Source organism: Zosterops lateralis (assembly GCF_965231275.1).
Source record: "Zosterops lateralis genome assembly, chromosome: Z".
Classification (NCBI taxonomy): Eukaryota; Metazoa; Chordata; class Aves; order Passeriformes; family Zosteropidae; genus Zosterops; species Zosterops lateralis.
The window spans coordinates 66,285,170-66,302,047 of NC_139800.1; the positions used below are offsets into that span (position 1 = coordinate 66,285,170).

The 16,878-nt window shown below is 41.7% G+C and overlaps 1 protein-coding gene across 1 annotated transcript; it reads left to right on the plus strand.

Annotated features, from left to right (window-relative positions):
* Positions 1-380: 380 nt before the first annotated feature.
* STARD4 (StAR related lipid transfer domain containing 4) lies at positions 381-10,029 on the plus strand. The gene is made up of 6 exons (XM_083884585.1): positions 381-440; positions 557-686; positions 2,560-2,609; positions 5,104-5,230; positions 6,333-6,447; positions 7,007-10,029. Coding segments are annotated over exons 1-6 (651 nt in total). The 5' UTR covers positions 381-438; the 3' UTR covers positions 7,234-10,029.
* Positions 10,030-16,878: the final 6,849 nt, after the last annotated feature.

The window sequence follows — 16,878 nt, forward strand, 5'->3', positions numbered from 1 at the left end:
GGAGGCGGCCCCGCGGTGTCCCCGCGGTGTCCCCGCAGTGCCGGGGCGGTCCCGGCTCCCCGCCCTCACTCACGCCACCCGCCATTCCCAATCCGGGCCGTCGCCCCGCCCCAGGGTAATGACGTCACACCCGCGACATGTCGCAAGGTCGCGTGACGCGAGGGGGCGGTGACCTCCCCGCCCCCGCGCCCGGTGGGCTGCGTCGCCATTGGCCGCGCCGGCAGGACGGTCGCGCTGTGATTGGCTGTGGGCATCGCGCGCTGTGGGGCGGGCCGCGGGTGAGCGGGGTGACGGGGCGGCCGTGAGGGGAGCGCCCCGTCCCGCCTTCCCGGCGGATCCCGGCGGGCTCAGCCCTGCGGGGGCGGCGACTGGCCCCGGCCTGAGCCCTCGACCCTCGGCCTGAGCCCCTGGCAGCCACTAGCCGAACCCGGCTGGGAGATGTGCGTGTGTGCGCGCTTCGATGTCTCCCCCATCCTCCGCTCGGGTTTGGAAGACCCGCGCAGTTGTTGGTATCGCTGACTCCGTGCCTTGTTCCGCTGTGTGTCTGTGTGATTAGGCATCTTCGCGCCGGAGGGAAACAGATGGATCCCCTGCCCAATGCCGCGCCGCTGGCCTCGAAGCTGCGGAACACGCTGGTCCGGTACCACAGCATCGCCGACGGCGAGTGGCGGGTCGCCAAGAAAACCGTGAGTGCTCCGGGAGGCCTCCCGGGTCGTGCTCCGCAGGAGGCTGTGCGCCCCCGGTGCGGCGGAAAGAGCCCGCCGTGCCGTGTCTCACGGCTGAGAAACACTTGGCCGGGCCCTGCAGGGCTTTAGTCAGACAGGCGTGTGAAACTGTGCCTCTAGAACATCTTTAGGATGTGTTTTTCGTGTTCTCGGGAATGACAGAATATTCTGTCATTCCTTCTACCATTTTCAGGGGACTATCTCACGGAAGAATCTTACCAGTGTAGGATGATAGGCTTGATTTACAGCAAAATGTGAAGTACTTAGTATTAATAGTGTTGCAAGAGGCTCACGTGTACTTTCAACAAAGCAGGACACAGCCTGCCGGCCTCTGGAATCTTTTGTCAATAAATAGTTCACGATGCTTCAGTTTCCAAAAGTCTTCCTCTATAAAAATGAGATAATTCTCGAGGCTTCTCCTTATACTGTTTCACTTTTCTGTTGTTCTTTAGAGACTGCACTTTGTCCTAAGTTTTCTTCCATGAAAAGGAATACAGTTCCTGCTTTCTCCAAGCTGTTTGCCATCCTCTTCTTTTGAGCTGTCATAGTTTTTTGAGTTTTTTTCAAGCTAAATAGCCTTTGCTTGTGCATCAGTTCCCGGCTGGGTGAACACTTTTTAGTGCTGTCCTCCACAGAAAGTAGAAGTGTAGCAATTTGGTAGGACTAGTGTGGTAAATTTCTTTGCCTTCTTGTTACAGTGGTTTGAGTAGGGCTTTTATCCTTTCTTCCATCATGAGCAAGCATTGATAAGACAGAGACAAGTGATCCAAATGTAACTTGATTATTTGCAAAACTAACAAATTTGCTGTCTGGAGAGGGAGGAACAGAGCATCCAAGCTTTCACTCTTGCAGTACATCTCTACCACCTCTGCTCTATTAAATGTCCATTCCTGTTTCAGTATTACTCTGTTATATTAAGTACTACTATATTCCTTTAAAAATAACCTGCATCCTTGTGTTTCAAATCCTCAGATTTAATCCCTCCCTTCAGCCTTTCATTTCTCTCTCCTTTCCTTCCTCCCTCCTTTCTTTCCATTTTGGTATTGTGCCATGTAAAAGACTCTCAGGGCTTTACCTTACACAGGGAGATGTGCTGTGCCCCAAAATATCTTAAATGATTCTGCATGTGGTACTCAACAGTACTGTGCTTTAGGGCATTTGCTCCTGTGTGCTTATATATTATTTTTTGGACTCTTATCATGATTTCAAATAAAGTGGTGCCGTATGGTGATCTTTTCAATACCAAAAATTCAGAGATTTTGTACAGAGGTTCTATTTCATAGTTACATAAAAATCAGAAGATACTGGTTTCTCTATTTTCTTTGCCTAACTTTAAAATAAATAGACTACTACTTGCAGGACTCTTCTAGTCTGGCATCTAGGAAGGAAAGGTAATTGAACTTTCTTATCTGCAGCAGCACCTCCTGCATGCTTCTGTGACTTGTGCTACAGGAGTGAACAGCTTTCGTGTTGTCTTCCTGCCTGAGCAGCATCCGGCTGTTGGCTTTCCAGTGGCCTTGCAATTGAAAGGCTTTCCCTGCTAATGTTATTCCATTATTCTGTGTGTTTTCACAGTAAACTGATTTGGCCTGTGTCTGCACAGACTTCTAGCATTTGACTCTGAGAAAGGCAATTTTCAGAGTTTTTAAAGTAATAAAAATTTACAAGTGAAAGCTATCTGAAAATTCTGAAGAAAAGTGTACAGTGGTGCCCAGGTGAACCATGACTAATGATAAAGTTGGCTGCTTCAAGAAAATTGAGGCATTTTCTGGACTTCCTGTAATTGTATGCAAGTGACAGTTAACGTTGCATCTTTATTTTTTTTTATTTTTAGAAAGACGCAACTGTGTGGCGTAAACCATCAGAGGAATTCAGTGGATACCTGTAAGTTTGCCTGCACAAGAGATACATTTTTAACGTTCCAGAGATGTGTTCTGTAGAATTTGGAAATTAAGGCTGTGAATTCTACAGCTGTCAGCTACCCCCAGAGGGGGAGCTAAATGGATTACCTGTTGTGGCTGTATGATTCCTTTCTGGCTTTTCAGTTTGATACTTTAGCATTGCATGGTGTCTAGAGCAACACTGAAGTCTGTGGAACACACCACAGGAATCCTGTTGGCTGAAGTGGGCAGCAGCATCTGCTCAGAAATTATGACCTATAAAGCTCAGAATCCAGCCTGGGTTCAGTAGTCCTGAAGGGTCTATTGGGATACAGCTCAGTCAGTCCTTGGACTCTTGCAGTGACTGTGGGACTTCAAAATACCAGGCGTGGGGTTGTGAGAGGGTTGTGTGGGGTTGTTTGTGTGACATGAAGGCCCTTCCTGTGTGAGTTTCTGCTACTAGGTTCTGTTGGTATCTATAGGTTTAGGTGCAGAAACAGTTACTAGAAAACAGCATGCTGAAGAAACAAAGTCTTGTGAAAAGTCATGTTTTTAAAATTATCTCAAAGACTGACACATCCAACAGGAATTTAAGTCCTGTTGAATCTGCAGGGGCTGATAGCCCCAGACACAAAGAGTTCCACGGGCCCACTGGCACCAGCAGGCTGTGTAGTTAAGCCATTGCCTGGAGTACAGTGACTGCTGTGTGCGGGTGAAGACCCCATGGTTGTTTTTGCACCTGGTGAGCTGGAGGACACACACACACACTTGGAAGAGCTTTCCAGACACCTACCTGGAAGCCACTGACATATTCACCTGGTCCTCCAGTTCAAGTATACAGCTGAGATGGGCTCCATGCAGAGGATTATGACTGAGTATGAGTGAACTGCAGAAGTGAAGAGGTGAATCTGTTGCTTGATTGTTTGCTAGCAATAGGAACATCTTAAGGAAAATAAAGTATTTTGAAAATAATGATTTTAATGGATTCTTCCCCTTCAGGATTTGGAGGTCCAGTAAATCAAGAAAAGAAAATCTCTGGTATCTACTAAAATATCTAATTACATATGGATTTTCTGTAATGTCATGTACCAGATTATTTTATTTGGTAATCATATGCCACTAAAGCAGAATGTAGTTTCTCATTAGGTTGCTTCTACTCCTGTGTTAAGATCTGCTCTAATCACAGAGAAGTAAAGAGCATTAACTCTCTGTGAATAAAGCAGAATGAACCCAGAAACATTTAATATTTGCCAAGACTTAATTAAAACCAAGCAAGGCTAGATGTTGACACAGGAATATTAATAAGTTTTATTTAATGATAAGAGGCAAGGAAAAAGAAATAGAAAAAGGGAGGTATATTTGGGAGGACCTGTGAGAGGCAGGTTAAGTAGTAACATACTCGCCTTCTGTGGGTCCCAATGATGTCTCATTGGGACATCAATCTAGTCTTCTTGATGGTGAGGGTCTCCCATCCAAAAGTATAGAATCCCATGGAATAATGTATGTTTGGGCAGGTGGGAAAGCCCAGGTGCCTCCCCTAAGGGGGACAGGTTTGACAGTATCCCTTGCATGACTTCGGATGTGTTGCATCATTTTGTATCATGTGCAGCTCTGGTGCAGGGTCTGGGGACCCCTTTGGAGGGGTCTTTTGATGGGCCATGACCCCCCCTCTGCAGTCTCTCATGTGGATGTCCCTTAGATGTGACCTTGCGGGGGTGAAGAGGCCCCACAGCTGAGCTGGTGTGCAGAGCAGAGGATGGGCTTCCACTGCCTCTGAGCAGAGGCTTTTTCACCTCACACCCAAAATTCTTCTCCCCCGGCTTGGTGTGAGAGTCTGTTCCTCACAGCAGATAAACCTGGGGCTGTGGCCTCCGCCCTGAAGATGCTGGCCTTAATCCTGTAAAAGTATTTTTCTCCTCCAGCCCAGACCCGAGTCACTTTATCTTGCCTCAAATCAACTTACAGTCCAGGGCCTCATTTAGGAGGCCCATTTAAGGTGCTTCTGTGCAGCTTTTGTTACACAGTTTTACAGTAATAGGCAAAAATCCTTCATAAAACTGTTTGAGCCATAAACCACAGCATTTCAGTCTCTAACATCTTGTTACTTCTGCTTTATGAAAAATGTTTTTCCCATTATTTCCCTGATCTCCTTGTTACTTTAGGTTTACTTATCTCTGGTGAACTCCCTTGCTATCCCAGCAATAGGAGTAAAATAACAAGCTGTTACAGATGTTAAGGAAATAAACAGGATATTTTTCTATCCAGGGAAGGAATTTGCAATTTGTAAAATATTAACTGTATAAAAAAGGACAAATTTTCTCAGAAGAAAATCTCTTATGAGGAAGAATAGATGTTCCTATAGGTCTTTTCCTGTACTGTTTCTCTGATGCAATTGTCCACCAACAATACTTCTGGTACCAAGGTGTTGATAAAAGCGTACTGTTGAAAATTAATGGAATATAAAGCATTTCTTACTAAATGTAAACACGTTTTTCTAGCTACAAAGCTCAAGGAGTGGTGGAAGATGTTACTAACAGAATAGTGGATCATATTCGCCCTGGACCTTACAGGCTAGACTGGGACAGCCTAATGACTTCAATGGACATCATGGAGACATTTGACGAGGTGAAGACTTGTTTAGATTCTTGAGGGAAATCTGTATTGATGACTACATGAATTTAACATTCATTAATTTAACATTCAAGTTGAGCAGAGCGATTCCAACAGATATGAACCTTTTTCAGCCTTCTTTTTTGCATGCACAAGCAGCATTGTGCATACATGCTCTGTATGACCACAGATCCGGCTCTCTGGCAGCACAGTCCTGCTCTGAAGCTGAAGTTCATCTTTCCATTAATGCTAAAAATAAAGGAGTCACAATTCTCTTTTACCTGGGAGCTCTGGTAGAGTCTGATAAAATCCACCTACAGGGGGCTACAGTGTGATACTGTGTATGTCAAAGCCAGTTCATACAGCTTGCTTTCTTCCCTTCCACAACAAACAATAGTAATAGTCCACACATATGGAAGCTGCAACCTCCCCCTCTTCCTGAAGGGCTGACTTGAGTGGCATAGCTTTGTCCTGAGATACAAAGTAGTTCATACTGAGGGTCAGGACTTGATAAAAGAAAGATAGGTTTGAAGCTGGTTACAGAACAGCTTGTAGCCTTCCTTTGGTTAATGCAGACATTCAGTATGAATTCAAAACGCTCATCTGGACACCTGGCTTGATTGTCTTTTGCTCTGTCTCTGAAGGAAGATTTATATGACAAGGTATTTTGTCTGTATAAAGTTTATACAGAGTCTTCTGTATTATAAGAAAGCCTGTTTTGAAGAATTGTTCACATTCAGTTCTATTTTTCACTTAGTGGATTAAAAGTATTTGATATAGTATCTTCAAGAGATTCCTCATGGTCCTTTTAGACTTCCCAAGTGCTCCTTGGTGACTTAAGAGCCACATCACTTTCAGTTCTCAGGCATGCCAGTGTTGTCTAGCTTTAGATCTTTAAACCTTTATGGTGTCAGGTATTCTCTGCTCCCACAGTCCTTATAACTTCCAGCTTTTAGGCTGAGAATGGCACAGCCATTCAGACCTCACTGAATTTGCAGTATAGTTGGCAGAGGCTGTGACCTTCTAGGTTAGCTGCCTGCAATCATTACGTTTCCTTGTATACGTTATACTAAGATACATTTCTTTTCTTGCCCTTATAATTCTGTCACTCAACAAGAACTGCTGTGTGATGCGCTATACGACTGCTGGCCAGCTCTGGAACATTATAGCACCAAGGGAGTTTGTGGATTTCTCTTACACTACAAGCTATGAAGATGGGCTCCTAACATGTGGTAAGCCACCACCTGCCTCTGCTAAATTCTTACTTTGCAACAGTTGCTTGGCTTGAGATTTGATTCAGATTTAGTAGTAGTAGATATTCCAAAAATGGTCTAAGATGGTCTTCAATAAATAAATTCAAAGTGTTTTGACAAATTTAGATGTGTTTTAAATTTTACATATTTAAAGACATATACAAGCTACTGGTTTACTCATGAAACCTTTGTGCCAGGTTTCGCTTATGCCAGCTTGTGAGGCAGGAGTGTTAGAGACAAGTTGAGTCCTCCAGTTCAGGTCTTAAAGCAAACTGGGATGAGTAACAACTTGCTTCTAGTAAATGGGAGGAATGTCCTCTTAACATTTGAATTTTTGCTTATCATGCTCTCTTGTCTGTTGCAGTTTGGATGAACAGCAAATTCCATGCATGAAAATACTTAGAAACCTGTAGTGTGTCTGTCACTACTACTAAATTCCCAACCAGAAGCTTATATATTTCAAATTCACTGCACATTAATTTTTTTTTAATCCTTCTCAAATTAATACCCTTTTTGTTTGTTTTATTTTCCTTTATAGGTATAAGCCTGGACTATGGAGAGGTGAGACCAAACTTTGTCCGTGGATTCAATCACCCTTGCGGCTGGTTCTGCATCCCCCTCAAGGACTCTCCTGGCCACAGTCTTTTGACAGGCTACATCCAGACTGAACTGCGAGGGATGCTCCCGCAGTCTGCAGTGGACACTGCCATGTCTAGTACCCTGGCCAATTTCTACTCTGACCTCAAAAAGGCACTCAAAACGTAGACAAACAGTGACTTAAAAGCCAGTGCATTCCTTGCAATCAGATTATGTTGTTTATCTTAGCATAGGTTACCTACTAAATTGAGGTGAGTAACACTTCCTGAATGACACCCAAACCTTTGTGTTGAGAATCCAAACAACTTTAGGAAATGCTTTTTCATGTGATAATTGGCATACATTCCCAGTGCACAGGTCAGAATGCTTTTTGCTGCTCAGCACTCTGCAGCTTGAATCTCCAAACCCCTAGTTTCCTCAGCAGAAAGCACAAGATGTGTGTCTGGGCTTGAAAAATGCATCTCAGCTCTCTTCAGCAGTTTTGTGAGCCAGGTGCTCAGGATTTTGATGGTGCAGGTTGTTGTACAAGCAGCATCTCATGGAAGATGTAATTTTGTAATATAAATATATATTTATATTTACCTTTTTTATTTTTCTTTTTTGAGTTTGTTCAGCTGTGTCTGTAATTTGTTTTTAAAATTTGCTTTGATTTATGATATGGATATTATATGGCTAGGTTGTTAAATGATATTATTCATAAGAAACCTGTTCATACTTGAGAGTGAAAATAAGTTTTCATTATTGGCATTTCTTCGATGTTGTAACTTATTTACTATTGTATATAACAGTCTCAGTGCATAAAGAAATGCCGTTACAGCTGATCCAAAGCTCATTTAGGTCATCAGGAATCTTTCCATAGGTTTTTTTTGGTGGGCATTTAATCACATAATTGTTAAAATAGGAAACCTGCAGTAGATCTTCAGTGATACCCTGTACTTCTAAGGAGTTTTTTACTTAAATTTGCATGTAATAGTGTGTGGGGGGATTTCATTTGGTTGGATTTTTGGGGGGTTTTTTCTTGCTCCTTTAACTGCAAACCTTGGAATTACAAAAGCAACAGAAAGAGCCACTTATTTGCTTTGGTGTTGCTGTAGCCACAACAGCACAGACTTGCCAGTGTTATGGTGCTGCAAAGTGTTCTGTGGTACTGCCCCTAGATTGATCTTTGCAATAAATTAACATCTTAAAACATGAACAACTGAAGGCCAAAGCTCAAGCTACAGAATTTCTCAGATCTGCTGTAGAGATACAGGGTCTTTTTTTTAAGATGCAAATTTCAAGGATATTCAGCAATCTAGTGATTCTGACAGATACATAACAAGGGCATTTAAAAAATAACTCTCTCCCTGCTAAGAGCACGACTTCTCTTTAAAATCTTTAAAATGTTAAGCTTTTAATGTTGGTATGTGTCATTTGCGCAGGTGACATTGTAGTTATCCACATGCTTTGCCAGTGCTCACAGTGGCAAATTTAACTGTGTAGGAGTTAGGGAAAGTACCTTGGATCTCTAATATTGTGGAGCCAGTTGTATACATACAATCCAGGGACAGGTAACAGACTTTCAGAAGAACAAAAATTCAGATGAACGTCACCTGCAATATTGGCTTTTTTGACACTGCCCACTGTAGCTGACCTCTGAATATCGAGGACTTCCCTTTCTCAGTCAGAGAGGTAGCAAAAACATAATATCAAATATAGTATTTTGGGGCTTTTTGAACCTTCTTCATGTTTTAGGGTATTTAGTACTGTTTCAAACTGTTGAAAACAATGCGTCAAACAGCCTTTGGTGTCTTCCTGGGCAGAAAATATTAACTCCTAGTTAGATTTTGTATATGCTGCCTTTCCCTTTAAACCCGTTGGTTAGTCTTCCCAATTTTTTCTACCTTCCTTGTGTCTGCCAAGGTACTGCAAGCTCATGTGGTGATCATCTACCTCCAAGGACACCAAGGAATTGCTGCCAAAATCCTCCTTTCTAGTACTGGTACGGAGGCAATTACAAAATCTCTGGCAGTGCTGCTCTGTGGGATGAATGATGACATGATTGTAGAGAAAACTCTTTGAAGTGTAGCCTATTTTTTCTTCCCAGTTACAAAGATTACATATGCAGTGAATCTGCATATTCATGTCTTCTCTTTTTAGAGCTGCTGGGACTGACTAATGGAGGGGTTGTGATGGAGATGTACAAAGAGAAAAATACTGCCTCTCTATATAAGAAGTCCAGTGTAAATCTGCACAGAGGCACTTCAGTGCTGGAGAAATGGGTCAGATGGAGCACAAGACACTTACAGGAGGATGTTTGCACAACACCAGGCACTGCAGAAGTTATTGTTCAAAACATTCATTTTAGGAGCTCTGACACATATACATATCTAAATGGCTTTTTCTGCTTTCAGTAAAGACAAGTTGGTGAAGCACAGAGCAGCTGAAAAAAAGTAGAACTTGAGCTAAAATAAGAAAATTGCTAGTGTATTTTTGTATACTGATACTTCTGATAAAAATTTCAGCTATAGTCTGATACAGAACTAGAAGAAAGATGTCCAATTTCAAATGTATTTATTTGAACCTGAAATTTACATTATTTTTATATAGCTATATATGGAGAGGGAAGAAGAACTGTTCTTTAACCAGACTACATCAGAACCAAGAAATCCACAATATCAGAGCCTCTTCTCCCACTGTTGCATTCTTCTTCTCTTGAGTTAATGGACAATCTTGGTGGAGCCAAGAGGTTTAAAACAGGAAAGCAGTGTCAGGGACAAAGTGCAGGAACCCATGTTTTGCTTATGCAGGAGAAACAGGAGACAAAATAAATGCTTTGTATAGATTTCTGTCACTTAGGAATATAGTTATCCAGAAGTGACTTCTGAACAAATTGCCCAAGAATAGCAGAGATATGGTTTTGCTAGACAAATAGCATGTATATAGACACATCAAAATTATTTTTATATGGCTAATATTTTTTTTTTAAAGACTTAGTTTTTAGAGGCTTGGGCAATGTGACACTTCACTCTTTGGCACTTTAATTAGGTGCTTTGTATGTGTGTAGGAAAGGTGACTGAAGATAAGACAGTTTCCATGTTTGAGTTCTTTCCTCATCTAAAATCTCCAGAATCAGGTTTGTAGATGTGCCTGTAGATGTGCAGAAGTTGCAGAGATGGGGTTAAGCTCAGTTTAGAGGCAGTCAAAGTACTCTACCACAGCTGGCTGGGAGGTGGACAAATACTTCAGAGAGATACTCTGTGCACAGGCTGTGATGTCAAATTTGATGAATTTATAAATGTGAAACATGATGAGCTTATAAAACACAGAGCATACAATTCCTCCAGTAATCATAAGTAACCAGAACAGTTTTGGTGTGAACTGGTGGTTCAACCTAGGAGGTTCAGTGCTGTAAAAATAGCCCTAATTCTAGTGAAACCAGTCAACTTGTGCCTGTCTATGGGAAGTCAAAGTCCGTTTTAACAATGCGTTTAATTTACTGTGTTCAGCATTTAAGTGATTGTGTTTGTATTTTGAGTGCAACTGCAGAATAAATTAAAATAATGGATTCCAACAGGCTCGTGATGTAGCTTCTTGGGGAGTTATGCCTGGTGATGTAGTTAATCTTTAGCTGCACGGTGATCTCTAATGATACCAGTTTGTCTCCTTAAATCTGAAATCCATAAAGCCTGCCTTCACTTTAGAAACTTGATTTGGACTGAGGAAAATGCCCAACTGAAATGACCTGAAAGCTGTACAAGTAGGATTTTCTCAAGGCTTCAGTTCTAAAGATGTATATACAAGAGTTTTTTTATGATGACCTCAGGATTATTGCAGAAGAACTTAATTTAATTTTGGCTTAGTATTGTTTACTTTTTTGTATGTTTAAGAAGTGACCGATTAACCATAAACATTAAATTAATCTGAAACACACGAGCATATAGCACCTGGCAGAAGGCATATACATGTATATTAGGTGTATAAAATAAGCTGCAGCATGTATATTGACATGTATTTAATTAGCACCTATAGAAACAAAAAAAATCCCTATATCTTCTCTAGAGCCTTCCCTTGTTTCTCTTGCAAAACTGGCATAAAGGTAGTAGATTTCTGTAGCATTTGACTTCAGTGGAAAGGGTTGCAGCCTTCTGCTGCTGCTGAGAAAAGGAACTATCATCTCTGAGATACAGCACACTCTTGTAGGGCATGTATCATGTCACTTTCTGCAAAGTGTGGTAGGGATTCAGTATAGAGGCCACTTGGGATCTTTGGAAAATCTTTAAGGACATTAATTACTAGAATTGTTAAAAGAAAACATTGGTGTTCAAACCCATTTCCTGGTGAAAGATAATAGAAAGATGGGAGAGATTTCAAACCTACACTAATTATTAGAAAATTATATATCCTGAAGTCCTAAACCACAATTTAAACTTTGTAACATATTCTGCTTTTTCCAGTCCTCGTCGGGCTGTGCTGGTGACTCAGTTTTACAGTTCAGATAGGGACTGCTTATCATGGAGTTAACCTTCCTTGGAACTGTGCCACTCGCAGGGAGACAGCAGACACAGGTGGTAGCAGCACATGGCAGGAGATACCTGTGCATATTTCCTAGCTGACACACAGGATAAGAAATGCAACATCTGCATTAGGCAGCCTCAGATACCAACACATAACCCAGAACTGCCTTCTCCAGAGTTATTTTTCTTTAAAACATTTCTTTCAGTGTTCCAAGATACTAGGACGACCTAATAATCCTCAGAAGTTTTTCTTTGGTACAGGTAACCTAAGTGGAACTCTTAGAAGATCAGTTACTCCCCAAGGTATAATCAGAAACTGACCTTGTTCAAGCCCTCACTGGACCAGTTTGGCCCTGCCCTGGGATGCACAGGGGTAGAAAGCATTTTGTGAGCTCTGTATCTGGGCCTTGCTGGCCTACCTGCCAGGCAGTTTATAACTCTTAAAAAGAAAATTTTTATACGAAGATTCCCTTACTGTTGTCAGCATGTCAGTCTGAGTGTTACCTGCAGTAAATTTTAGGAAGAGGGAAGAGACCCTTCATGCACGTTTTTTTAATGTCAAATGAAAGTACAGAGAATTCACCATGGATGTAGAAATTCTGAATCACTTCCCAAAACCACCTGCATCGCTGGATATTTGAGACAAAGTTTCTGGGATATGTAGAATGTTGAAGGAAACAGGTGCTTGAACTGCTGAGAAAGACATAACTACAAAAGCCCAGGGCTTTTTAAAGAAGAAGACTGCGCCAGGCATCAACAGAAATGTAGAAATTTGGTGGTTATGAGGCAAGATCATTATTTTTAACTCCCTGGCTATCCTATCTCATGAAAAGTTTCTCTGACTTGTTAGGTCTTTGTTATTTCCCATTTCCTTATTGGTCTCAAGCTTACTGTAAAACCAGTGTACTGTTCTGCTGTATCATGAGCTCCATCCCAGCTATTTGATGTGCTATTTTTGACGTCAGCCAAAAGCAAACAACCCTTGAGCTCCAGGGGGAGCTCAAAGCCAGCTCGATACTTGTCCTCTTCTTTCCTTCGGTTTTTTGACTGCCGTTTTCCACTCTGTTATGGAGGCGTGATCAAGATGATTTAATGAAACTGCAGTAAAAATGTATGCCTTGCATTTGTTTGGGAAAAGATTCAGCAACATCAGTGGAAATGCCAAATTAGACTATTTTTTTTTTTTCTGGAGCACTGTTGCCGTGCAAAATGTTCTGTAGAGTTCATAATAATTTATTTCTTACATTGCTCCAGGATGGAGAGATTTTGTAAAATCATCTCCCACAAAAGGGTATGAAGGGACTTTACATTCAAGCAGTTTGCAAGACTGAGGTGGCAAGAATAACAAGATGCACCAGTACCAGGCAAGAGGGAACACCACTGAGGGTGACAAATATGAGAACAGAGCAGAGAAATAAAAAATAAAAAGTCCTGTCAACACATCAGTCTTACAATGTTCTCCATTCAGGTACCATGTGCAGCACAAGTAGTCTACCTTTTCTAAAGGCAGAAAATCCATATTCAAGCAAGAAGAGGTGTGTAAGACCTCTGGGATAAAGGTTTGATTTGCGCTGCTGAAAGAGGAGGATGCTGAATGAAGAAGCACATTAATAACCTTTGGATTAGGTTGCAGAAAACAAATCATTGTGATAGACAAACTGTTAATGGTAATAAAAAGACTTAGGACTTTGTAAAATACTTCCCAGTTGAAGAAGCAGCAGAACTAGAGTGCACAAGAAGGTGGTAATTTCTTCATCGCTGGAAATAATTAACAAAATGGGACACAAGCATCTATCTCACGTAACCCACCCTGGGCCACAGGGGAAGCCTGGCCAGCCCCTATTTCTGTACTCCACCACTAATAACAGATTTAGTTTGTTATTCAGCTGCTAACTTTTGAGAGAGGAGTGGGAAATGCTGTGCCAAGCTGGAATTCAGTCTAGACTTTGCAAAATAAACAGTTAATACCCATGATGACTCGTCTGTATAACGATGACTATTGTTCCTTGCTCTACATTGAGCCTTAGCCGTCAGCAAATAATAGATGTAATCTTTTCTAGATTTACTGGTTTATTTAGCATTAGATCAGTCATGAAAGCCACTTACTAAAAATAGACATCCCAGCATCAAAGCATTTTCTCATGGCTTATCAGCATTCCCATGCAGACACATAAGGAGGTACACTGGTCCCACATACAATACATGGAAATAACAAAATGGTAATTTTTTTCTGGTTCAAATTTCTCTCTGGTTCACTTGCACAGTATCAGGAAAGTTACTACACAAACAGGCTTAATCAGAAGCAAAAGGGTACAGTTAAACAAGCAGACTATAAACTGCTATTTAGTTGCTTACATCTTTGCTAGTAGAAGAAAGCTGTGTTTTCTTCTGACAGTACAGGATTTCTTACACATTAAGCAGTAAAATAAGGAGTCAGGAACAAGGACATGAAGTTATTTTGAGAGTCTGCTATATATATTTACAATATTCTTCACAGTTATTAGTAAGAGTCCAGCCTCCACTGCTCTGAGATCAATGAACTTCTGTAACAGGCTTATAAAATACTTTGTGTTACTAGTCAAAGGCACCATTTCTCTGTCTGTCTTGGAAACATCAGCACATACCCTAACCATCTAGCATACAGTATTCTTCAGTAAGCAAAAGCACACAATTCCTTTCTTATGGTCCTTATCCAGCCAGGAGCCTCCAAGGGCAAGCCAGACATGGGCCCTTCATGTATTGCATTTCTTCAGGTTAAAACCAGTTTTAGCTGATGAGCTCCTTACTCTGAGTGTGGAGCAGCCAGGCAGCCTCTGCTTGGTACACCTTGGTCTGGAAAGGGTGTGGTGGTATAACTCCTGGGGACTAACAAACTTCTTCCCCCAGGCCAGACAGCCTCAATGGCTCTTCCCTCCTGCTCTCTGACAAGCTGAACCAGCCACCACTGCTCTTTTGCAGGAACATCCTGTTCATGGTGCACTTGGCAGTGCAGAATCTTTCCTAAGCAATCTCTTCCAAAGGTCTTCCCTAACCTGAATGGTTCTAGGGCTCACCCTTCACTTCTCCATCTTTCCTTCTCCCTGAGCAACTAACCATTTCAGAGGTAATTTTCTCACAAGCCTTCAACATCATCTATTCCAAAATAAAGCCAAGAAAACCCCCAAAAACAACCAGACCCCAAAACAATGTCCTCTTATGGAACATTAAGTAAAATTTCTGCTATTTAATCAGAAGTGCTAGTGTGACATCTCATGAGGATGTGGTGTGAACAAGGAAGTGTTTCTTGTGCTCAGTAGCACAGAGAAACTGTTTGGGTTAGATCTCAGCAGTTAATAGTTGTAAATGTCTTTGTTTCTAATTACTTTCAGTAAAAAGTATCTTAGTTTGCAATTATTGTCTCCTGCAGGGAGTATAATGGTAATGATTTGAGCAGAGCAAACAAGGCACATGTCATAACACTGAAGGTAGTACACTGATGATGGCACCAGCCTTGGATGCTCTGCAGGGTCCTTGTCATTCCCAAGGAAAATACTTCTCAGGGAGGGCACTGCTGCAGCAGAGTTTAGGAGATATTTCAAAGATTTTTTTGTCTAAATATACATACAGTCCATTTGCTTAGTTTCATGAAATGCTTCTTGACAAATTTCAGTTTTCTGTAAAAGACTAATGCGGGCCCCATAGCAAGCTGAGGGAGAAATGACTGGGGGACATATTAATAGTACAAATACAACTCTGATGTCTTACAAATGAAGAGTAGGGTCAGTGGTGAAGCTTTTCCATCTGAAGGAGGCTGCACTGGACAGATATGTTTGCACTACTTCCATAAACATGGCTGGTGGGATGTCAGGAAAATAACAGAAATCAAGAAACTTGAAACCTTGGAATGTTTTCTCTGGTGTGTTTGTTGTGGGTGGTTATTGTTCAGTTTCATTTGGGGATTTGTGCAGTTGTGCTCATTCATGGCAAATTTCACATTTGTAAGGAACATCATCATGCTTTGGCATCTGAGGGCTGATAGGATAGTGCAGACCCCTATGCACAGTTCTGTGGATGAATAAATATGACTCAGTGGCTCCTAGAACATACTGTCTCTAGAACAGATCTCATGCCATTTGCAGCTGTAAATCAAACCCAATGGTTTGTTCTCAGCTTTCAAGTGACCAAAATAGCTGCTTTGAGTGGTTCAACATAATAATTTCAATCAGAAGAGCCACCCCAGACTCACCCCACATGTATTTTCTTGTTGACAGACTTTCCCTGCAGTACTTACACAGATAAAATGATTGGCAGAGTTTTGTATTACAAAGCAGATCATAATTTACAGTACCAGGCAACAAATGGGACCAAGTGTTTCAAACTGACTTTGCAGTTTTTCGTGCCAACACTGTAAATGTCAGTGCTCCATAAAATATGATTCTAAGTATATCAACTCATATTGTATAAACACTATTAAGAAGGTCACTGATCATAGCACACATGATATTTTTCAGAGTTTCTAAGCCTGACTTGTCTCTTTGGACTGACCTAAACAATGTCTTCCACAGAAGGAAAATGGTGCTGTTGACAAAGGAGCTTCCTGGTGCTGAGGAGCAGAACCTGGCATGGTGCTGTTTTTGTGCTTCTTTGCTCTGAACCTCTCAACCTGGACCTGCAGCAGCCCAGGTGCCTTCATTTCCTTTTCGGAAAATAACCTAAGAAGCTCAATTATCTTCTGTGTCTGTCTGGCATTTGTTGCACACCACTGAGCTATTGCTGTCAGCCAGGTATAGGCTCTTAAGAAAGGAATCTGAAGGCACCAGGAAACAGTATGAGTCTGGGAAATGGAGAGGGAAAGTAGAAATACCTCTCCCTGTGTACTAACTGGCAGTGACAAATCACACCAGAGGTGGTACACAGAGAAATACATGTATACTTGACTGATGAAATCCAGACTCCTTTGGGAGCACAAAAACAGGAGTGAAACCATCTGATGGAACCAAAGGCAACAGCAGATATGTCAGGGCAGAAAAGCTGAAACCTGCCAGGAGTCAGATGGCTCTTTACCCACTGACTGGCAGCTGACAGCTGTCCCTGGATGCCCCTGGGCCAGGAAAAAAACAAGATGAAGCACAAAGGGGAATAATAACAACAAGCCATTTAGCCATCAATGTTAACACTTGTTCTTGAAGACAGAGTTACGAATTGAAAAAAAAAATGTCCCTTTCTTTAAGATTTGCTCTTTATCTTCCTATAGGAGGAGTTCTGTGTTACTTCATAGGGACAAACATGTGCTGTTTAATATACCTTGCCCTGCCTTAAACATCTTCCTGATATACAA